At 49.1% G+C, this 23,404-nt stretch overlaps 2 protein-coding genes across 7 annotated transcripts in view; both read right to left on the bottom strand.

Annotated features, from left to right (window-relative positions):
• The window catches only part of Wdr33 (WD repeat domain 33), a 91,949-nt gene extending 86,747 nt beyond the window's left edge, over positions 1 to 5,202 (bottom strand). For all 6 annotated transcript variants that reach the window (XM_040758007.1, XM_040758008.1, XM_040758011.1 and 3 more), the window contains exon 1: positions 5,066 to 5,202. The gene's annotated coding sequence lies outside the window, so the exon portion shown is untranslated. The remainder of the gene's footprint in view (positions 1 to 5,065) is intronic.
• A 6,994-nt stretch (positions 5,203 to 12,196) lies between these two features.
• Positions 12,197 to 18,365, bottom strand: Polr2d (RNA polymerase II subunit D). The gene is made up of 4 exons (XM_005065310.4): positions 18,210 to 18,365; positions 15,648 to 15,828; positions 13,837 to 13,932; positions 12,197 to 12,788 (listed from the first exon to the last, which is right to left on the bottom strand). Exons 1-4 carry the CDS (start codon positions 18,280 to 18,282, stop codon positions 12,710 to 12,712), a joined length of 429 nt encoding a protein of 142 aa, XP_005065367.1. The 5' UTR covers positions 18,283 to 18,365; the 3' UTR covers positions 12,197 to 12,709.
• Between the last annotated feature and the right edge of the window lie 5,039 nt (positions 18,366 to 23,404).

Below are 23,404 nucleotides of genomic sequence, written 5' to 3'. Positions count from 1 at the left end.
CAGGAATGTGTAAAGAACTCTCACAACTCAGTAAGAAAAAGAAAAAAGAACCCAGGCTGGAGAGAAGGCTTAGCAGTCCAGGGCGCTTGCTGTGCTTGCAGAGGATTCAGGTTCAATTCCCAGCACCCACAGGGTGACTTACAACCCATCTGTATGTGCAGTTCTAGGTGACCCTGCATCCTCTTCTGCAACTCCAGTGGCATGCGGCACACATGCAAGCAAAAAACACAAAAATATCTAAAGATGAAAAAAGGAGAAATAAATCATCTTCTTAAATGAAATAAGTTTTTCCCCCCTGGCTGGCCTAGAACTTGCTTTGTAGACCAGGCTGGCCTGGAACTCAAGAGATCCACCTGCCTCTGCCTCCCGAGTGCTGAGATCAAAGGTGTGCACCACCAATGCCCAGCTACAAGAAAAAAATTGTTTTAGGATAAACAATAGAGTACAGCTGAACTAGGAGGAACACTTAAGTTCAAGACTAGCTTTGGCAAGGTTTAAATAAAGGCCAGAAATGTATATAGCTTAATGATAAAAGTGCTGGACTAACACGCACAAGGTCCCAGATTCAATTCTCACTCAGCACTTCAACCATCAAAACAACAAAAATAGCAAGGTACATATTAGGCTAGGTATATCTCATGGAAACTATTCTGGGATACATCTACCCCAACCCAATAAAAAAATAGTAATTATTAAAGCTGATTGTGACGTCACAGGCCTGTAGTTCCAGCACTAAAAAGCAGGGCAACAAGAGGTTTTGAGGCCAGCCTGGTCTATACAGTAAGCTCCAGACCACCCAGAGCTACACAGTACAACCCTGTCTCAAAAGACAAGAAAAAGAAAGACAGAAGAAAGAAAAGAGAAAAAAATTAAAAAACACCAAAGTAGAGACTGCTGGAGGTGTGGCCCAGCAGTAAAAACACTTCTTAGCATACTGGACTGAGGCGCATACATGCTAAGACTGTACTACACCTTTGACATACCAACATCTTAAAGCAGAAACAGTTAATGTTTTATTAGAATCCCCAATGGCTTAGTCAACAATCATCAATCACTAGTTAAAACTGAGAAACAAGTCCTCACAGCAGGGTGCCCAAGTCACCAAGCAAATCCGAGAGCAATTGTAAAGTTTAATTTTAGGGGTGGGGACCTGCAGATCCAGACAGGGTTTCTCTCTATGTAGCCCTGGCTGTCCTGGAAGCCACTTTGTAGACCAGGCTATCCTTGAACTCAGAGATCCACCTGCCTCTGCCTCTGCCTCCTGAGTGCTCAGGATTAAAGGGACTGCCAACACAGTCTCAGTGTTACCAGGGCTGGCCTTAAACTCATTTGCCTTTGCTAAGCAGTGGCACACGCCTTTAACCCCAGCACTCAGGAGGCAGAGGCAGGAGGATCTCTATGAGTTCATGGCCAGCCTGGTCTACAAGAGTGAGTTCCAGGACAGCCAGGGCTACACAGAGAAACCCTGCCTCAAAAAACTAAAACTAAATTAATAAATAATAAAAATTCCTATTTCCTACTGTGACTGGAAAATAGTGAAATCACTTACTTTTGGAAACAGGATTTCACTACATAGCCTATATTCACTAACTATATGGTATGGCCTGGAACTCACTATGCCTGCCTCTGCCCCCTGGAGTGCTGGGATTAAAGGTGTGTACTATCCCACCCGTAACAATTATTCTTATATATAAGGAAACTGAGACAGAGTTTAACTGACCTATTTAAAAACAAACTGCTTTAGAGTTGATGGTACAGCTCAATGATGTAATACACACTTAAAATAGGTAAACTCTTAATTCTATACTCATCACATCCTTCCTCATCTAAAACTAGTTTATGAACTCAGCTTGCAAACATAGGTCACCTGCAACAGCATCCCATGATTTTCTTTCAATACCTCTCCCTCGGTTCTGAAATTTTTAAAACATTTAAATTATGAAAATAAGGCACTACAAAATTTGTGAAGCTGTTACTCTACCTGAAAATTGCTAAAAATGTTTATAGCCCAGAAAGAGTTAACAGTAATGTAGGTCATACTTTCTAACATGCTGACAAGCTTTGGAGTCTAAGACAAAGGGTATGTCACTAGGAAAACATGTCCACAGCGAACAACGGAGATAAAATCCTTATGTACTAAACCCTGGTCCTGGGCAGGTGTGCTCAGGGGCTCAGGGGAAAGAGGCAGTGACAGAGCAGAGTCCACATGGTGGAACAAGAGGACCAACCCTTACTGGTGGTCTGGTGGTGGTGGACGCCTTTAATCCCAGCCCTCGGGAGGCAGAGAGAGGCGGGCGGAGCTCTGTGAGTTCCAGACCAGCCTAATCTAGAACGAATTCTAGGGCAGGGTTAAAAGCTACACAGAGAAACCCTGTCTCGAGGGAAAAAAGAAAGAAAAGAAAGAAAACCAACCCCTTTAGTTTGTCTTCTGACCTCTACAATCATAACAAAGTAAATTTCTAATAAAAAACATTGACAATGAACATTTAGCTCCAACTAATACTGCTTTACCTACAAGGTAAAAACAAGAGTAAAATACCACATGTATGTTAAATAACCTCAAAAGGATTACATAAATTCAATCCTGCAAATTTAAAATAAAAAAACTTTCACTGATATCTTTGTTGGAGTTATGAAACTTTACCATAATCTCACTTTTCATTCTAAAATGCAAACATTTGAGCCTGGCAATAATCAAATAATATCAACCAAAAACAAAACAAAAAAAGACTTTCTGCTACCTAATGGGCTTTTTTTGATAATGGACTTTGTGCTATTTAGCAAAGCAAGGACTTAAGAGGTAAAAGCAGCCCGGCGTTGGTGGCGCATGCCTTTAATCCCAGCACTCGGGAGGCAGAGGCAGGCGGATCTCTGTGAGTTCGAGGCCAGCCTGGTCTACAGAGTGAGTTCCAGGACAACCTCCAAAGCCACAGAGAAACCCTGTCTCGAAAAACCAAAAAAAAAAAAAAAAAAAAAAAAAAAAGAGGTAAAAACATCATTAAAGGTTTAGTCAGGATGGAACTGTGAAGACAAAACACGTAATCTGGTAGCTTTACCAACAAAAAAAGAAATGGTAGCAACTAAGCTTTCAGCTTCATAAATAACAATTTATTATTTCTTTTTTATTGTTGTTTGTTCGATTGCTTGTTTTTTGACACAGGATTTCTCTGTGTAGTCCTGGCTGTCCTGGAACTCACGCTGTATATCAGGCTGGCCTGAAACTCAGAGCTGCCTGTCTCTCCCAATTAAATGAATGTGCCATCACACCCGGCAGTCAAACTACGTTTTCTAATGCACTGTGATGTAAGCCAACTTTCTATCAAAATCCTTGCCAGGATTGGGGGAAGGGTGTCAAAATGTTCCCCAAGTCTCTATAGTAAATAAGCTAAATACAGTACTTCAAGTTTTTGGCCCAAAACTATACAGTACTTTGCCTCTACTGGGCAAGGAAACAAGTTAAAAACGAAAAGTACCAATAGTAACAAAGATGGGTCTCGAATGCAATTAAGATTAGGAAAAGAAAAAATGCCACCAGGGAAACAATTAAAGTGTTTTCTTTAACAGTCACTAAGAGCTTTGTTCTTTGTTTGGGTTAAACACTCATAGGCAAAAGGCTGCCTGCATTATATCCAGCGTGTACGTGAAAGTTTTGTTCCCAAGTGGTGTAAGTTACCACTGTGGCTTGGTTCCTGTCATCCAAAGTTCCCGAATAGCTAATGCCTAATAGCGTTCCTGACGGTCGCGTTCCTGACGGTCCTTACTCGCATTAGTTAACACTTTTCTGACTTGGATTCCTAATCCGCGGAGGTAATAATCTCTACAACCAGCCTCTTCCCTTACTCTGAAAGGCGATACCACAAGGGTTACAACCAAATATCAACACTTACATTCTTTAAATAAATAAACAAACACAGGAATGTGGCCCAATAAATCATTCAGCGTTAAAGCACCCACTGCAACCTAAATTCAATCGAGACTCGGTGGGAAAGCGTTCTCCAGCCAACTGTCCTCTGACCAGGGGGCGGGGGCGGGGGCGGGGGCGGGAGGGGGGGGACGCCGAGCGCGCACACAAACAGAAGTGCAATTCCTCGATTCAAAACAGAAGAGAAAAGAAAAACGGGAATTCTAGGTCAGGCGTGGCCCGCGCCTTTGATCCCACTCGGGAAGTGAAGCAGGAGGAGGATCAAAGAGTGTAAGGCACCGAAGCAAGTTAGTGCCAGCCTGGCTGCAGCCGCCAAGGCTAGCGGGGCTCAGGCGGGGTGGGGGGGAGGAGACGCGATCACCACCGCTAAGTTCCAAACGGCAGACCGCACGGTGCGCTTCTAGGCCAGCCTGGCCACCCGGGGGGGAACCCTGAACCAAAAACGAAATAGAAACGAACAGAAAGGCACCGCCGGCCGGGCCAGGCAGCGCTCGCTCGCTCGCGCGCGCGCGCTCGGGGTCACCCCTGGCTTGTGCCCCGGCAGGTGGAGGCCTGGAAAGCCTCGGCCACCCCGGGGCAAACCCACACCACCCGACCGCTCTCGGACACCGCAAACACCGGGCTGCCGGGCGGCTTTGTCTCGCACGTACTGAGAGCGGAGAGCCGGCGCTTAGTGGGGCGTTTGGGAGCAACCGCGGGCTCGTGCGAAGAGCGGGGCGCCGCCGTCTCCGCGTCCCCGGCCCGGACCTCCGCCCGCAGCTGCCCCTCGGGGTCCCCTCCGGGTCCCAGGAACTTCTGCGGCCCCGCGGGGCCGCGCTCTAGGCCGCCCTCGCTCCCACTCCCCTCCCGCCCGACGCCGCGCTTCCTTCCTCCCGACTCCGGGGCTCCGCGGCCGGCGTCGCCGTCCCGGCCAGGCCTCGCGGGCCCCCTTCTCTCGCCGCAGCCGCTCCGCCGGGACCCACCCCCATCTCCGTCGCCGCCGCCAGACGCGGCCGGCCCCGCAGACGCCGTCCTCCCGTCTCCCGCGACCCGGTCCCCGCGGCGCCCCCCAAAGCAGCAGCAGCAGCAGCACGCAACGGCCGGGCCCGAAAATGGCGGAGCGCGACCCGCCCGCGGCGCTCTCGGGCCCCGCCGCGCACTCACCGTGCGGGCCGGGACGCAGGGGCGCCCAGCCGCCAGCGCGGTGTCCTCCGGCGCGGCGGGCGATGTCTCTCCCGTCCGGTCCTCGTCCCTTCTCCCCGCTCTCAGGCCCTCTCCTTCAAAGATGCGGCCGCCATCTTCCCCGAGGAGCCACCGAGCGTGCGCCCGTGCGTCATCACGGCCTCGCACGGCTGCTACGTCACGCGCGCCGAGACCGCGGGTCTCCCTGGGAGGAGCATGCGCGCGGGTGAGGGGCGGGGCCTGGGCTGGGAGAGCCCGACGCCGGAGCCCTCGTCTTAGCCTTGCTGACTTTCTTCGCCGGGTGAGCTGTCATGGGTGCTCGCAGAGACGTCCCATTTCACGAAGCCAACCGAGACACCTGCTCACACCGGCAGGGGCGGCGCGCGCTGCGAATCCGAACCACTTGAGAGACCGAGACAGTTACACAATGAAATCCTGTCTCAAAAAAAAAAAACCACGGGCGGTGGTGGCGCACGCCTTTTATCCCAGCACTCGGGAGGCAGAGGCAGGCGGATCTCTGTGAGTTCGAGGCCAGCCTGGTCTACAGAGCGAGTTCCAGGACAGCCTCCAAAACAATACAGAGAAACCCTGTCTTGAAAAACCAAAAAAAGAAAAAGGTTACAGAGAGCAAGCCAGTGAGTATCACTCCTCTGTCTTCTGCACCCCTGCCCTGACCTCTCTCAGGAGATGAAGGACTGTTATCTGGAAGTGTAAGCAAAATAAACCTCCTCAAGTGCTTTGGGTCATGGTGTTTTTCCACAGCGATAGAAACCCTAATGAAGACGCCATGGGTTCCAGGCATTGGAGTCCCTGACATCGCTGCGCTTGTAAACACACATTCACTCGTGGCTTCATCTGCTCCCCACATCACATAAATCAGGCATGGTGGGACATGCTTGAGGTACCAGCGCCTGGGATGTGGAGAGGAAGGAGAGTCCGAGGAAGTCCTTACTGCCTAGGCTGCTGGAGGCCATTACTGACTACAAGAGGGTAGGTGCTCTATAGGATTCTGAATCTAGGCCCAAAGACAGCCTGAGACGTCCTCCAATTGGCATTGGCAGATGCATAAAAATCAGGAACACTTAGAAGCCAACGGCTCAGTATATGGACGCCATGAAAGAGTGATAACGGAGAAGGTTACAAAGGAACCTGCGCACAGCTCTTGAATGTCTGGTTTCAGCTGGTTCTGCCCCCCCTGCAAGCCCCAAGATGCGCAAGTTTATTCTTTTCTCAGTGAATTCAGTAGTCACCTTTCTGTCCTTATGACAAAAATACCTGAGAAGTATATTTGTTTAATTTTTAAGTTCTTTTTTTTTTTTTTTTGAGACAAGAGTTTCTCTGTAGCTTTGGAGCCTATCCTGGCACTCGGTTATGTAGACAGGGCTGGCCTCGAACTCAGGGAGATCTGCCTGCCTCTGCCTCTGCCTCCCGAGTGCTGGGATAAAAGGCGTGAACCACCACTGCCTGGCACTCCAGCCCTTTTAAAATAATTTTTATATATTTGGTTTTTCAAGACAGGGTTTCTCTGTGGCTTTGGAGGTTGTCCTAGAACTCACTCTCATAGATCAGGTTGGTCTCGAACTCACAGAGATCCGCCTGCCTCTCTCTCTGCCTCCAGAGTGCTGGGATTAAATGTGTGCATCAACAACTCCCAGCTTTATATTTAGCTTTTATTTGTTTGTGTGTGTACATGTAGGCATGTCATAGCACCCAGATGATCAGAGGGCTCAAGACCGTCTGAAGCTATCAGCTGAACTTGGTAATATGTAAGCATCTCCCACTCGGTACTGGTTTTGAAGGCTTGGAGAGCTTTTCAAGAGCAGCCAAGAGTTAGCATCATGTAACAAGGCTGGAGTCCTTACAGACATCTGGAGGCCACTGGTGAGGGTGCAGCCTCAGTTACAATGGAGACCCCAGTATTGAAGGGCTTGGGGAAAGAAGCTGAGGTCTCACCCATGTGGGGGGTCAGTCCCTGAAAAGGCCAAGAGAGGCATTGGTGAAGACACAGTCTCAATTGCAATGAGGTTTCCAGCATACTAGTGATGCCGGTGCCATGGGGTGACAGGCAAGGACACCAGCAGGTGTGGAACGCGGCTGGCGTGGTCCTACAAGACGAGCCACGTAGGCTGTGGATGGCAGAATGGTATGGCTGAGGTTCGCAAGGCCTTCGCCGTCCGGACTGGGGGTGACTCCAGGTGGAGGACACGGAGCTACAGGGTTTGATTTACATGGCTGGGTGTTAGCTCGACTGTGATTTGACTGTAACCCTGTCTTTGTTGTTACGGTTTCATGTAAGTTTTTGTGTGTATGACTGTTTTGCCTGCATGAATGGCTGCGCACCCCTGGCATGCCTGCTGCCCAAAGAGGACAGAAGGGGGCACTGGATTTCCTGGAATTGAAGTTTCAGGCACTCTGAGCTGCCATGTCGTTGCCAGGAATTCGATCCAGGTTCTCTTCAAGAATAGCAAATGTTCTTAACCATTGTACAGTCTCTCCAACCCTCACTCACCTTATCCTCTGCAAGAACAGAAAGTGCTGTGCTAGGTCCTCTCCACAGCCCTGACTGAAGGAGTCTATTTATTTGCATATTTGGTTTGGTTTCTGTGGGTATATGTTTGGTTTTGGGGGGGAGGGGGCCACTGAGACATGGGCTCATTGTAGCCCTAACTGCCCTGGAGTTCCCTTTGTACACCAGGCTGGCCTTGCATTCACATCTGCCTGCCTGCCTCTGCCTCCCAAGTGCTGGGATTAAAGGCAAGTATCACCACACCCAGTACCGAATTGTATTTATATTGTGATATTGATATTAACGTGATAGTTGGGATAAACTAGGAAAGGTTATTAATTTAAGGTTTATTGATCTTGGTTGGGTTTGAATTTTTTTTTTTTGAGAGAGTCTATTTTGGAACTATGTAGAGCAAACACCCTGTCCTCAAACTCACAGAAACCTGCCTGCCTCTGGATCTTAAATTCTCTGATTAAAGATTTTTTGTTTTGTTTTCGAGACTGGGTTTCTCTATGTAACAGCTCTGGCTGTCCTGGAACTCACTTTGTAGACCAGGCTGCCCTCGAACTCACACCTGCCTCTGCCTCCCAAGTGCTGGGATTACAGGTGTGCACCACCACTGCCTGGCTAAGATTTTTGTTTTACATGCAGTGCCCATAGAGACCAGAAGAGTGACTGATCCTTGAAACTTGAGTTGTAAATGGTTGTTAGCCTGCGTGTGGGTAATGGGAATCAAACACAGATCCCCTGGAAGCAACTAGTGTTCTTAACTGTTGAGCCATCTCTGCAACTCAGGTTATCAGTTTATGTGTCTAACAACAAAGGATAATTTGTGCTATTTAGTTGGTTTTTTTTTTTTTTTGGTCACCTTTGCAAATTACAGTCATCTAGGAAGAGGGAACCACAATTAGGGGAAATGCCTCCATCAGATTGGCTGGTGGGCAAGTCTCTGGGGGCCTTTTCATGACTAATGATTGATGTGGAAGGGCCCAGGCCACTCCTGGGCAGGTAGGTAGTCCTTAGTTATATACTTTTCAAAATGCAAAATGAGTAGAAAGCAAGGCAGTAAGCAGTATTCTTTTTTGTTGTTGTTGTTTTGTTTTTCGAGACAGGGTTTCTCTGTATTGTTTTGGAGGCTGTCCTGGAGCTCACTCTGTAGACCAGGCTGGCCTCCAACTCATAGAAATCTACCTGCCACACCCACGGCTAAACACTAAACTGAACTCCTGGAACCCAAGTGACAGAGAGGGAGAACTAATGAGCAAAGGGGTCAAGACCAGGCTGGAGAAACCCACAGAAACAGCTGACCTGAACAAGGGGGAGCTCATGGACCCCAGACTGATGGCTGGGAGGACAGCATGGACTGATCCAGACCCCCTGAACATGGTGTCAGTGAGGAGGCCTCGGCAATCTCTGGGCCTCAGATAGTAGATCAGTATTTATCCCTGGCGTACAAATGGACTTCGGGAGCCCATCCCACATGGATGGATGCTCTCTCAGCCTGGATACTTGGGGGAGGGTCTAGGCCCTGGCCCGGATGATGTGACAGACTCTGCATATCCCCATGGAGGGCATCACCCTCCCTGGGGAGCAGAGGGGAGATGGGGGGTAGGGGAGGAGGGGAGGGAGAGGGACCTGGGACTGACATGTGAAGAAAGCTTGTTTTTAATTTAAATTAAAAAAAGAATCTAAAAAATAATAATAATGTATGGTGCCTAGACCACGTCTCAAAAAAGGGGAAAAGACTATTTCACATTCCCTTCTATCAATCTTCTGGTAATGCTCTTGTTATTGTAACAGCACCATACATTATGTTTGGCCAAGTAAATTATTTTATAATCCCGACAGTCAAGAAGCAGACAGAATGTATTAATTGCAGATCAGCCTGGTACCTTGTCTGAAACAACAAAAAAAGGTATGTTCTGTGCTCTAACTTAAAGATACAGCTATCTGGGCCAGCAAGACGACTCAACAGGAAGGGTGCTTGCCACCTAACCGGACAACCCAGGACCCACGTGGTTAAAAACAGACTTATTTTCACTAGTTGTGCTCTGACCCAGACATGTTCATACCCACCCACCCACAAAAATTTTAGCATGCTAAAAAACAAAAGTATTTGATTTCTGAATACAAAGTATCCTTTGGAAGGACAGTACAACAGGCATCAAGGATATGTAGATAAATCTTGTGATACTTGTATAAAAAAGGGCTCAGTCTATCTCCTGCACACCCTTGCCTCTCTTCCGTTCTTTCCTGTTCCTCCAACCTTCCCAGATGGCCACTGGACCCATCTCCCCTCAACGCTCCAGAAAGTGAGTCTGTCTTGTATCACTTTTCTAGGCAGACAGCACTCCTCTCTTCCCTGGCTGCTCCCTCCCACAGCAGCTTCCAGCTCCTCCCTATAGCTCCCCGCTGGCCCTGGCCACTCCAGCCTTGGGACCATCACGTCCTGCTCTTGCTGTAAGCAGGTTCCTCCCTGCCTCCCCAGGCCTCCTCGTCACTCCTCCAATCTGAGCCCGTCCAATGAAGAACACCTGGCTTGTTTACGTCATCTTCTCTTGTCCTGTAGCCGTTTCCTTCAAGCCAGCTATGAGCGCCACCAGCTTGGGTCATAGCGGCCTGTTAACAGCCTCTCATGAAAGAAACATGGAGGCTCATGAGCTCTCTTCTTTCAAGCATTTTCCACCCCACTTTATCTCCCGCAGACAGGGGACATAATGACTTGGCTGTCCTGTAACTTGCTGCATATCTATCAGGCTGACTTCGAACTCAGAAATCTGCCAACCTCTGCTTCCTTCAGAGTGCTGTGATTTAAGACATGAGGACACCAGGTAGGGTCATCTGAATGTAACTGACCCCAAGAATCTCACAGGGAGTGGCACTATTAGATGTGGCTTTGTGGGTACGGGTGTGGGTATGGCTTTCTTGGAAGAAGTGTATCATTGCGGGGGTGGGCTTTGAAGTTTCCTATGCTCAGGACACCATCCAGTGTCTTAGTCGACTTCCTGTTGCCTGTAAGATGTAGGACTCTTGGGAATGGAGAGATGGCTCAGAGGTTAAGAGCAGCAGTGGCTGCTCTTCCAGAGATCTTGAGTTTGATTCCCAGCAACCACATGGTGACTCACAACCATCCATGATGAGATCTGGCGCCCTCTTCTGGTGTGCAGGCAGACATGCAGGTAGAACACTGCATACATAATTAATAAATAAATGAAAAAACCAGTAGGACTCTCGGCTACTCCTCCAACACCATGTCAGCTGCCATGCTCCCCACCATAATGGACTGCACCCCTGAAACTGTAAGCCGCCACCCTCCATTAAGAACTGCTGTGGAGCCGGGCGGTGGTGGCGCACGCCTTTAATCCCAGCACTCGGGAGGCAGAGGCAGGCGGATCTCTGTGAGTTCGAGGCTGGGCTGGACTGACAGCCTCTAAAACAATTCAGAGAAACCCTGTCTCGTAAAAACTGAAAAAAAAAAAAAAAAAGCTGCCGCGGTGACGCTGTCTCTTCACAGCAACAGGAAGCCACACTGACAGCAGGCATAGCGGTCCTATTCGCACTGAAAGAGGAACACGCCCTCCCACACCATCCCGAGACACAGGCACCCTCCCACACCACCCCAATCACAGCACACGTCACTAAGCACCAACCCAGAGGTCTGCATCAGACCTCTCATGAGAAGACTACAGGGTTGGTCTATGAAGGAGAGATCTTCATTTGAGGATGACAATATACACTCTTCAAGGCCACTCAAAATGCGCATTCTTCCCCTTTCGCCCCAGATGAAACCCATGCACCACAAAGCTGAGGACCACAAGGGTCCCAAGCGTTGTCGTAGCTTGCTGGCTACCCAGCCTAGGTTCAGTGAGACCCCATCTCACAGGACACAAGTATGGGCGTGGTAGTTGGAATATAACTGGCTCCCATAATCTCATAAGGAGTGGCACTACTAGGATGTATGGCTCTGATGGAGTGGGTGTGGCCTTGGAGGAAGCGTGTCACTGTTGGGGTTTTCTTCCTGCATCCCGCAAGATGTGGCACCATGTCTGCCAGCACACCGCCATGCTCTCCGCGGATGATAGTAAACTCAACTTCTCAAACTGTAAGCGAGGCACCCAGTTAACTGTTTCCTGTACAAGAGCTGCCATGGTCATGGTGCCTCTTCACGGCAATGAAAACCATAACTAGGACAGTTAAGTACACACCCAGTAACCTCTGCTGTTCTCCTTACATAGACACACGCACACACGCACACTTATACATACGTGTGCACCACACACAAACAGAAACAAAAGGAATTTCAGCGATCGAATGTTACTCAAAGGCACAGTACTTGTCTAGCATGAACAAGGCTTTGGGTCTGATCTCTAAAGCTGCAAAGATGACCAAATAATCAAAATAAAAATAATGTGGGGACCAGCAAGATGGCCCAGTGAGTAACAGCACGTGCCACCAAGCCTGATGGCTTGAATTCCACCCTGAAAACCACATAGTGGGCAGAACCGATTCCCACAAGCTGTTCTCTGACCTCCGCCCTCCACACACGTGCCATGGATCATGTACCCTCCCCATAAATAAAGTAATAAAAGTCTCAAACAACAACCCAGTGGGAGTGTTCTGGTTTATCTCTCCCTTTTGCAACTAGGTAACACCACTCCTCCCCTACACACATTTTTTATATAACAGTTTAGTTTCAGAAACTACAAACTATATTTATATTAAAAGTTGAAATGTCAAGAACAAAGAATAACACAGGGTCCAAAAAAACCAAGGTAAGAGGTAGTCAACACATCAGTCTACCTCACCAGTTCCGGACTGCAGCACGCTTGACCACACCGGCCTGACAAGGCTGCACCAAGAAGACACTGTGTGGTCACTGGAGACGGCCACCTAGACCACCAGCAAGCGAGCCTTTCCTCTTCAAAAGCCAAGCCGTGAGTGTGGGCTCACACTGTGATCGCAGCACTTGGGAAGCTGAGGCAGGAGGCCTGTCGTGAGTCTGAGGACTACAGAGTGACATTACATCTCAATAAAGCGTCTTCTGCAACAGCTCCTGTGTGAGGCTGACCAGGCAAGGATGAGGGGCCATCCGCGCTGTCTCAGGACCAGGAGTGCAGACACTAGTACTGGAAGCTGCGCTTGGTCTGGATGTCATCAAGGATCTGCTGCAGCTCCTCGTCTTCAAATCGCCCCTCCAGGCTGCAAGAGACCAACACTCAGTTTTCCCACGCTCTTTTCAAAAGAGACTTCATTTCTCTGAGTGCAGCACTTAGCTCTACCTTTACAGAATTCACTACTCACTGGATTCCTTCTCAGTGTTCCCTTATGGGAGCACTAAAGAGTGCAAATATAAAAACGATTTTTAAAAGCCTCAACCGTTTTAAAGTTTTGTTTTGTTGGTTTAGTTTGGCTTGATTTTTTGAGACGGTCTCATTACACAACTGTGGCTGGCCTGGAACTCAGAGGCTGGCCTGATTTTCTGGATTAGAAGCACAAACCAGCAGGCCCTGCAATAACTCACTTTCAGTCATTCACTCGCTGACTGACTTAAGGACTGTGTCCAACAGCTGCTACCACCACACCACATTAGTGAATACTGGCATACCATCTGGGTAATGGGAAATAGTCATTGGTTTTACTAGACTAAGTAAAACTGCTCTGCTACTAGCAGAATGAAAATTCTGGCTGTTTCTTTTGCTCCTTTGGAGGTGCTGGGCAAGCAAACTCAGACCTTCTCACACAACAGACACTGAGCTATATCCCTAGCACCCTGATCCATGTCCTTCCTGTCAGTGTGGTATAAAACTACCATTCTCAGGCTGGCAAGATGGTTCAGCTGGTAAAGGCTACTTACCACCAAATCTAACAACCTGAGTGTGAGCCTGGGAACCTACACGGTGAAAAAAGAAAACTGACTAGCCCAAGTTGTCCACTGACCTTCACATGCTTAATGTGACACACAAAAGATCACTGTAAAAACCCAACTGCTGCTCACATCTGCAATCCCAGCTCTTGACTGGAAGAAGCAGGGCAATCAAGAGCTCAAGGACAGCCTCGGCTACCTGAGACTCTGCCGTCAACAAGAACACAACCAACCCCCAATCGCCTCTCAAACACCGTAAATTACAATCGTCCTCAGTGCTGGCACATCATCACTCAGACACCAAATGCACACAACACTCAGATCTAGCAATCTGACTTGAGGAAATCTACATAACAGATAAAACTTGCCCCATCCGGTACTGACCTTGGAATCAAGGCTTTGGACTCCTCAGAAGTTTCTGGGCAAAGATTGGCTAAACAGGCCAACTCAAATTTATGTAGCTTTTTCTGGAGAAGCAAGCTGATTGTAGAGAAAATAAAAATTCAGAAAGACAATAGAGTAGGAGTGAAACAAGAGCGGTAATGGGGAGAAATGAGTATGATCAAAATACATTCTATATCTGCATAAAAATGTCAGTGTCATAATGGAACACATTATTATGTACAATTAACATATGCTAATAAAAAACAAAAAGTCAAATGTCAAACAATGATCAATAGCAAAAAGAGAGAAAAAAATTTACAATCCTTGATTATGGTCATGTGGGCAACAGAATCCCCCCTTGAATCACTTCCTATTCTGACTCCTGAAAAAAGGAGACAAGAGAGACGAAGCAGGCAGAGCCAAGGGCACCGGAGAGAGCAGAGCACAGCAGGGTGAGGAGGCACCTCTGTCTGTGTTAAGGAGCACACCACACGGTGGTTAAGAGCATTCACTGCTCCTCTTTCAGAGGGCCCGGGCTTGGCTCCTGGTACCCACATGGTGGCTCATAACTGCCTGACACTCCAGATCTATGGAATCTGGTACCCATCTCTGGCCTCCATGTGTACTTGGCACTTGTGTGGTGCAGAGGCAAAACACTCACATATAAAATAAAAATAAATTGAATAAATATTATAAACATCTGCCAATCACACCTCATGAAAACCCCAAAGCCATAGATGCTTTCCTCCAGGAAGTGACTCTCTAGTTCTCTGGTCTTCCTGCTATATTTGAAAGTTAACGTCAAACAACACAGTCTATTAATTATGTTGACATGGAAGCAACTTTAAAAAAAATACACCAAACTCTGCTTTGTGCAAATCTGTGTGTAAACTGCATCTACAGGATTTTCATGGCCTACACATAAAATAAGGCTTACTAGGATGAATTTGATTTCAAAATGTAGTATTAAGAAGTTATATTTAGCCGGGCGGTGGTGGCGCACGCCTTTAATTCCAGCACTCGGGAGGCAGAGGCAGGCGGATCTCTGTGAGTTCGAGGCTGGGCTGGACCGATAGCCTCCGAAACAATACAGAGAAACCCTGTCTCGTAAAAACCAAAAAAAAAAAAAAAAAAAAAAAAAAAAGAAGTTATATTTGAAGCTAGGCATTGGTGGCACATTCCTTCAATCCCCAGCACAGATCTCTGTGAGTTAGAGGCTGGCTTGTTCTACAGAGTTAGTTCTAGGAGACTACACAAAGAAACCCTTTCTTAAAAAACAAACAAAAAAGACAAGGTCTCATGTAGTCAAGGATGATGACCTTGAACTCCCTGATCCTATTGCCTCTACCTCTCATGACAATATATAATGATAAAACTTTAGGTAGGGCGGGAGAGATGGCTCAGCAGTTAAGAGTGCCAGCTGTTCTTCCAGAGGACCTAGGGACTGAGTCCCAGCACCCACATGGTGGCTCACGACTGTGGTAATTCCAGTCCTACTCTGACACCCTCTTCTGGTCTCTGTGGGCATTGCATGGTGCACACACATACAAGCTGGCAAAACACTCTAAAACTAAGTCGGGTGCAATGTAGTGGCATGCACCTTTGATCTCATCATTTGGGGAGGGCGGGTGGCAGAGGCAGGCTGACCTCTGTGAGTTCGAGGCCAGCCTAGTCTACAAAGCAAGTTACAGGACAGCCAGGGCTGTTACAAAGAAAAACCTTGTCTCAAACAAACGACCCCTCCCCCCACAAAAAAGCCCTCATAACATATGTAAATAAATTTTGTCTTTTAACTGACTTTGAGTACTCACCTGCGAACACTGGCGATGGTCTCTCTGTTTTTGAAACGACTGAAGCGGGCTGTGTAGTTCAGGGTTTTCATGAAAACCTCTGAAAGCTCCTGCTCGTCCTCTGCACTCTCGTTCTGCTGCTTTCGGTGCTCCAGGAGCATGTGAACCTCAGAGTTCAGGAGAGTCTCGGCTGTTTCAAACTCTGCAAGAAGAGTAAGTGTGAACTCAAGGTACTCTTAAAAAGCATGTCTTTGCCAGTCAGTGGTGGCTCCCACCTTTAGTTCCAGGATTTAGGCAGTAAAGATTGGATGATCTTTGAATTTGAAGCCAGCCTGGTCTATATTAGTGAGCTGCAGGAAAGCCAGAAACACAGAGACTCAAAAACAAACAAACACACACCAAAAACCAACTCCAGAGGGTTGGAGAAATGAGTATGTACTGCTCTTGCAAAGGAAGTTCAATTCCCAGCACCCACATCAGACACCTTACAGCACCTCTGGCCTCCTCAGGTACCTGTACACTTAATAAAAATAAATCTTAAAACACTAACATAGGGCTGGAGGGAGGGCTCAGCACTTAAGAGCACTGGCTACTCTTCCAGAGGATCAGGGTTCTGTTCCCAGCACTCACGTGGTGGCTCACAATCATCTGTAAGTCCAATTCCAGGAAATCAAACACTTAGTTATGGCTCCTACGGACACCAGACATACATACGGACATACATGCCGGCAAAACATCCTTAATATAAAATTTGAAAAGTGAGAGTCTTCATCACAATTTTAAAAAAAGACAAAAGATAAAGTCACTTTCTAGGGCTGGGCAGATGATTAGGTTGATAAAGTACTTGCCACTCAAGTGTGAAGAGCAAAGTTGAGATCCTCAGAACCCACAAAAATCGGTATAGAGGGGTGCTTGTAATCTATCAGTTGGTAGTAGAGACAGGGGATTCATTCCCTGGGGGCAAGCTGACCAGTTAGATCACTTGTGAGCTCTGGGTTCAGCAAGAGAGTTTGCCAAAATAAGTGGAAAATAATCAAGGAAGTTATTTAACATGAACTCCAGGTCTCTAGAAGCACCTGCACAAGAACATGTGCCCACATACATGCACCTAACATATTCATACATATACACACAAACAAATAAGTTAACATTGCTATCTGGGCTGGGAATGTAGCTTGGTTGATAGAATGTTTCCTCAGTATGCACAAAGCCATGAATTCCATCCACAGCACCCCATAAACTGGGCACATGGCTGTAATCCCAGCACTTGGGAGACGGCGTGTTTGATGCCAGCCTAGTCTACATAGAAAATTGCAGGCTAGCCAGTGCTACATGAGACTGTCTCAAAAATTGGGGGTGGAGGAGTGAGAGCATCGGCAATAGACGCTTAGCAGTTGAGAGGACTTGATGTTCTTACAGAGAACCCAAATTCAGTTCCCCACAACAGTTCAAATAGTTCACAAACGCCCATAAATCCAGCTCCAGGCAATGGGATACCTTTGGACTCCACAGGCACCTGTATACACATGCTTGTGTATACACACACACACACACACACACACACACACACACACACACACGCGCGCGCGCTCCCCAGTCGCAGGAGCGGGGCAACCGGTGGCACACAAAAAATCCATTGACCAGCGGGCACCCGCCATCCCAGACTGGAACCCATCTTGCTCCCAGCTGCTCTTCATAACTCAAAAATATAAAAAGGGAGCCCAGAAACCAACGGCAACAGTATCTCTGCCCAGGGTGCATGACACTCACTCTTCTGATTAGCGCTATGCTATGATGGGGCCATAGCTCAGCTCCTGCCAGCTGCCAGTTTAGAATAAAGACCTCTGCTCCGCCGGGAGGTGGTGGCGCACCCCTTTAATCCCAGCACTCGGGAGGCAGAGGCAGGTGGATCTCTGTGAGTTCGAGGACAGCCTGGTCTACAGAGCGAGTTCCAGGACAGCCTCCAAAGCCACAGAGAAACCCTGTCCCGAAAAAGCAAAACTAAGACCTCTCTGCTCCAGGTCTGTCTTTTGCATGCCAGAAAACGGACATAAACACCCCTAAATGTCAAGACCACATGCCCTTAATTCCATCGCTCAGGAGGACGGGGCAGGAATGTGACAAGTGGGGAGGGCCAGCCGAGGATACATAGCATGAAACTCGAAAACAAAAACAAAAACACAAAACAGCCGGGCGTGACACACGCCTTGGATTCGGACACTCACAAGGCAGGAGCTGGCTGGGTTCAGTGCGTCCAGGGCCAGCCTGGGCTACTACAATACGAGCTGCAGGCCACGCGTCCATGACCTCACGTGAGACACGGTTTCACTCGAGAAACACACAAACGAAAACGGTAGCCAGCGCTCTACAAGCGTGGGCTGTGTGGATGCCCACGGCTCCCAAAGCGCGGGCGCGGGCGCGGGCGCGGACGCCTCTCCACGGGACTCACTGAGCCACGCTAGGTTCCGGCGCCAGGCTGACCGGTCCCCGCGCGTGCGTATCCCCTGGCAACGCTACGCCGTGCCAGGGCCTGGAACTCGAGGACCGTGTCACCGCGGAGGCCCGGCGTCCCCCGGGTCCCACCTTTGGGAAAGATGAGCTGAGAGGCGTCTTCTTCCACGTCGCCGGCCCGGGGATCGCTGCCGCCAGCCGCCATAGTTTAGGATGGACCGCCCCAGACACCGCCGGAAACGGAAGCCGCGAGGGCGGGCTACGAATCGAGGAGAAGAATCTATCCGCTTCAGGGGCGGGGCCAGGTGGAAAGGGCGGGTCCTGAGGAGCTGGGCGGGCCCGGAGGAGCTGGGCGGGCCCGGAGAAGGTGGGCTGGCCCCGAGGAGGTGGGCGGGCCCAGAGGAGGTGGGCGGGTCCCGAGGAGATAATGGGCGGGCCCCGAGGAGATGATGGGCGGGCCCCGAGGAGATGATGGGCGGGCCCCGAGGAGATGATGGGCGGGCCCCGAGGAGATGATGGGCGGGCCCGGAGGAGGTAGGCGGGCCCCGAGGAGGTGGGCGGGCCGCGAGGAGATGATGGGCGGGCCCGGAGGAGGTGGGCGTGTCCCGAGGAGGTGGGCGGTCCCCGAGGAGATGGGCGGTCCCCAAGGAGATAATGGGCGGGCCCCGAGGAGATGATGGGCGGGCCCCGAGGAGATGATGGGCGGGCCCGGAGGAAGTGGGCGGGCCGCGAGGAGATGATGGGCGGGCCCGGAGGAGGTAGGCGGGCCCCGAGGAGGTGGGCGGGCCGCGAGGAGATGATGGGCGGGCCCGGAGGGGATGGGCGGGCCGCGAGGAGATGGGCGGGCCGCGAGGAGATGGGCGGGCGGGCCCTGAGGAGATGGGCGGGCCCGAGGAGATGGGCGGGCGGGCCCGAGGAGGTGGGCGGGCCCGAGGAGGTGGGCGGGCTGAGGAGATGGGCGGGCGGGCCCGAGGAGGTGGGCGGGCCCGAGGAGGTGGGCGGGCCCGAGGAGATGGGCGGGCCCGAGGAGATGGGCGGGCGGGCCCGAGGAGGTGGGCGGGCCCGAGGAGGTGGGCGGGCCCGAGGAGGTGGGCGGGTCCGAGGAGGTGGGCGGGCCCGAGGAGGTGGGCGGGCCCGAGGAGATGGGCGGTCGGGCTGGGTCCTCCGGGGAAGGGGCTGGGGAGCCCACGAGCCTGGCCTCACCGTGCGAGGCGGGTCCTGAGGCCGCAGTCCCGGCGGCTCCGGGTCGTGGGAGGGGCTTCTTGACTGCGGGTTCAGGAGAAAAGGACTGAGCGGAGTGTGGGAGGGAGCAGTGACTGACAGACCCAAGGCGGGGCCTATGATGGGGAGCTGGGTAGGTACTACAGAAGCGCACTGGAAAGTCTGCCGATGCTGCGATTCCGGGAGAAACAAATGGATGTGGCGGTCGTGTACTAATCGACGGGGCAAGAGGACGCGGGCTTGAAGGGGGGCGAGGGTTGGCGGCGCATGCCTTTGATCCCAGCAGAGGCCACGCGGAGGCAGGAGGGCCCTAGAGTTCAAGGACAGCCTCTTCTTCATAGCGATGGCTTCGGGACAGCCGTAGCTACAGCGTGAGGCCCTGTCCCAGAAAACCAGAACTAACAAAAGAGCGTTCAAGAAGAGCCGTGGCTATATAGCAAATCCGTGACCCACGCCAATTCGGGCTACATACCATCCAGTTGCAAAACAGGGTGGGAGGGTTCATTGTACTGTGTTTAATAATTCAGAGCCGGTGAACTCTAATATTGAGAATCCTTTAGTGGGTCTGTTGGGACGTTTGAATTATAAGTAGAAAGTTAAAGTAAAAAGCAATGCTGTTTTCTTTCTTTCTTTTTTTAGGGAGGGGGTTTCGAGACTGGGTTTCTCTGTGCTGTTTTGGAGGCTGTCCTGGAACTCGCTATGTAGATCAGGCTCGCCTCGAACTCACAGAGTGCTGAGATTAAAGGCGTGTGCTACCAATGCCTAGCCGTAATGCTGTTTTCAACACTAGAAAAAACAAGTGTTTGTACAGTAAGGGGGAAAAAATCTTCCCCAGCGCTTGGCTCATTAGGAAACTAGTAAATTCTGCTAACTTAATAAAAAGTGGGTTGAAGGGGTTGGAGAGATAGCTCTGTGATTAAGAACACTGATGTGCTTTTAGAAGACCTGAGTTAAACTTTCCAGCATCCACATTAGGTGACTCAGACACTTGTGACAGCAGCTACAAGGGATGCAAAGCCATTTCTATCCTCTTTCGGAGTACACACACCCTGTACATACACACAAAATAAATCTTTTCTTTTTTGTTGTGTTGTTCTTTTTTGAGACCAGGTTTATCTGTGTAACAGTCCTGATTGTCCTGGAATTCATTTTGTAAGCCAGGCTGTACTCGAACTCACAGAGATCTGCCTGCGTCTGCCTCCCGAGTGCTGGGATTAGAAAGAGCTCTTTGAATTTAACTCCTTTGTTTAGATTTGTTTATTATGGACAATAACAACTTGTAACTAACAACCTTCCTTAAATGATGACAAACATCCATAATCAGTCTTTTGGGAATGTGGGAGTTGTTTTTTCTAGACTGCATCCTGTTGTCTGGGGGTACTGGCATCTTTGAGGGAGACTGAGAAAGTGTAGGATAATGGGTAAGTCTTGGCTGGAGTAGTCTGTGAGGCTGGAGCACCTCAGCCAGCAGCCTTGAAGCTGTTCTGGATGCAGAACTCTGGGGAAACTGCAACAGAACATTTTGAGATGGTGGATCACCTAGGCCATCCATTTTTATTGGTGCTGGGTACCTTGTTCTGAAAATATATAAATTTGTAAATGTAATATACATTACAAATATGGAATATGTTATATGTATAATTCTGTTAAACATGATTTTTTTGTTTTATGTTTGAGCAGGTAAAATATACATCATATATCTTGTAGTTCTAGTTTTTTTTTTTTTTGAGGGGGAGGTTTCAAGACAGGGTTTCTCTGTGGCTTTGGAGGCTGTCCTGGAACTAGCTCTTGTAGACCAGGCTGGTCTCCAACTCACAGATGCCCGCCTCTGCCTTCCTAGTGCTGGGACTAAAGATGTGCGCCATCACCACCTGGCCTAGGTTTATTTATATGTTTGTGGTCAGGATTTTCAAGGGGTCTTCCCCAATCAAACCTGATTCATATCAACCTGGATCCATATCAACCACAACCTCCCATCTCTTGTGGAAATAAAAGCATAAATAACCTCTTCCCCATAGTAACATGTCTTTTGACTTCCATTTTGAAGTGAAGTTTTTTTTTTAAAGATTTATTTATTTATTATGCATATAGTGTCTGGCATGAAGGCCAGAAGAGGGCACCAGATCTAATACAGATTGTTGTGAACCACCATGTGGTTGCTGGGAATTGAACTCAGGACCTCTGGAAGTCTAGCCAGTGCTCTTAACCTCTGAGCCATCTCTCCAGCCCCGAAAATATTTTTTTAAATATATAGGTTGATTTAACCTAGAAGTTTTCATAATCCAGTGTCTCTCAGCAACTGTTGTTCCTTCATTAGCTATCAGAAAATCTAAAGATAACATAATAACATACAGACTCTGGGAAATATTTTGGTTTTTCGAGACAAGGTTTCTCTGTGGCTTTTGGAGGCTCTGGAAGAACAGTCAGTGCTCTTAACCTCTGAGCCATCTCTCCAGCCCTATTTATTGGTTTTTTGAGACAGGGTTTCTCTGTGTTGTTTTGGAGCCTGTCCTGGAACCCACTCTGTAGACCAGGCTGGTCTCGAACTCACAGAGATCCACCTGCCTCTGCCTCCCGAGTGCTGGGATTAAAGGCGTGCGCCACCAATGCCCGGCTTTACCGTTATTTTTAAACTATTTTTTTCACCTGTGACTGACTCTACCCTTTTTCTCTTTTTTTCTCCCAAGCCTGTGTACTTTTTTAAACACACTGTAACCCGTTTAGAGGGTTTCCCATCTGGACCTGTCTTTACTGACCATCTGTGTTGTCTCTTGATCACGTGAGGCACGTCTTACACTGCTATGTCAGCCGCCATGGGTGTCGCTGAGCTCAGTGGATGGCGGTAGCACATGGTGTTGGGTGGCTGCTCCATCCAGCAGGCAGCTGCTAAGAGAAGACTCCTCTCAGTTCTGTGGCCTGTACAAGAGACAGGAGACCAGGCAGCCAGCTTTGCCTCAGTTTCTGTGTGTTTACAACCTTATTATTTTTTTTCCAAGAGCGAGAATGTAGCACAAATGTGCGTATAATTTTCCCAGGATCTGGTTTTGTCTGTACCTTAAGTCTTCTGAGTCTGTGTAGCCTCTATCTCATTAACAGTAGGCGGCAGCTCTCTGACAGTCTGCATGAATTCTGCGGCAGACTGGAGCCACAAACGATAGGATCTTGGAGCTAGGGGTGTGGCTCAGCAGAGCACTGCCTATCATTCATGAATCCCTGAGCTCTGACCCAAGCACTTCCCGTGAGTGGGGTGGAACATGCACACCTGTAATCCCATCAGAGGCTAACTCTATAGTGACTTCAAGGTCAGTTTGAGATACTTGAGAACTTGCCACCCCTCAAAAGGGGAGGAGTAGAAGGTGAAGAGCAGTGTTGGCATTTTTCAGCCACATTAACTGTGAGTTGACCATACTCCAGTTACCCTAATGAACTCATCTATTGCCAAGCTGGACTTATTTACTCTCTGCAACTTCAGGAAGCTTATGTTGACTTGAAACACGAACACTGCCTCCCTCAACATACCCAGGTTCTACAACAGTGGTTCTCAACCTACAGGTCAAACCTCTGTCTCCACATTTTTTTACATTACAGCTCGTAACAATAGCAAAATTACAGTTATGAAGTAGCAATGAAAATAATTTTTATGGTGGGGGGGTCACCACAAGAAATTGTATTAAAGTAATGCAGCATTGGGGAAGGTTAAAAAACCACTGCTCTAAAGGATTTGACACTTGCCCATAATCCCACTTTATGTATAGCACTGACTGACAATTCAGATGGTTAGAGAGCCGTCCAGCCATGGCACTGTATACTGAACGTGATTAAGGAGACTTCCAACAGGCTGGGGCTGGAGAGATGACTCAGCAGTTAACCCTTGCTACACAAGAGTCCTGGGTGGGTTCCTTGGGTTTTTGTTTGTTTGTTTGTTTTATTTTTCAGACAGGTTCTCTACAGCCCTGGTCGACTCTCTTGGAACATTGTAAACCAGGCTGGCCTTTAACTGGAAAAGATCTGCCTGTCTCTGCCCTTCTGAATGCCAGGATTATAAGCACGAGAAACCATGCCCCTCAAGGTCCTGGGTGTTTTGCCTGCATGTGTGTGTGTGTTTG

Source organism: Mesocricetus auratus, unplaced genomic scaffold, assembly GCF_017639785.1.
Source record: "Mesocricetus auratus isolate SY011 unplaced genomic scaffold, BCM_Maur_2.0 Super-Scaffold_100015, whole genome shotgun sequence".
NCBI lineage: Eukaryota > Metazoa > Chordata > Mammalia > Rodentia > Cricetidae > Mesocricetus > Mesocricetus auratus.
Note: the sequence above shows the minus strand (reverse complement) of the source record. Positions and strands in the feature narration are given on the sequence as shown.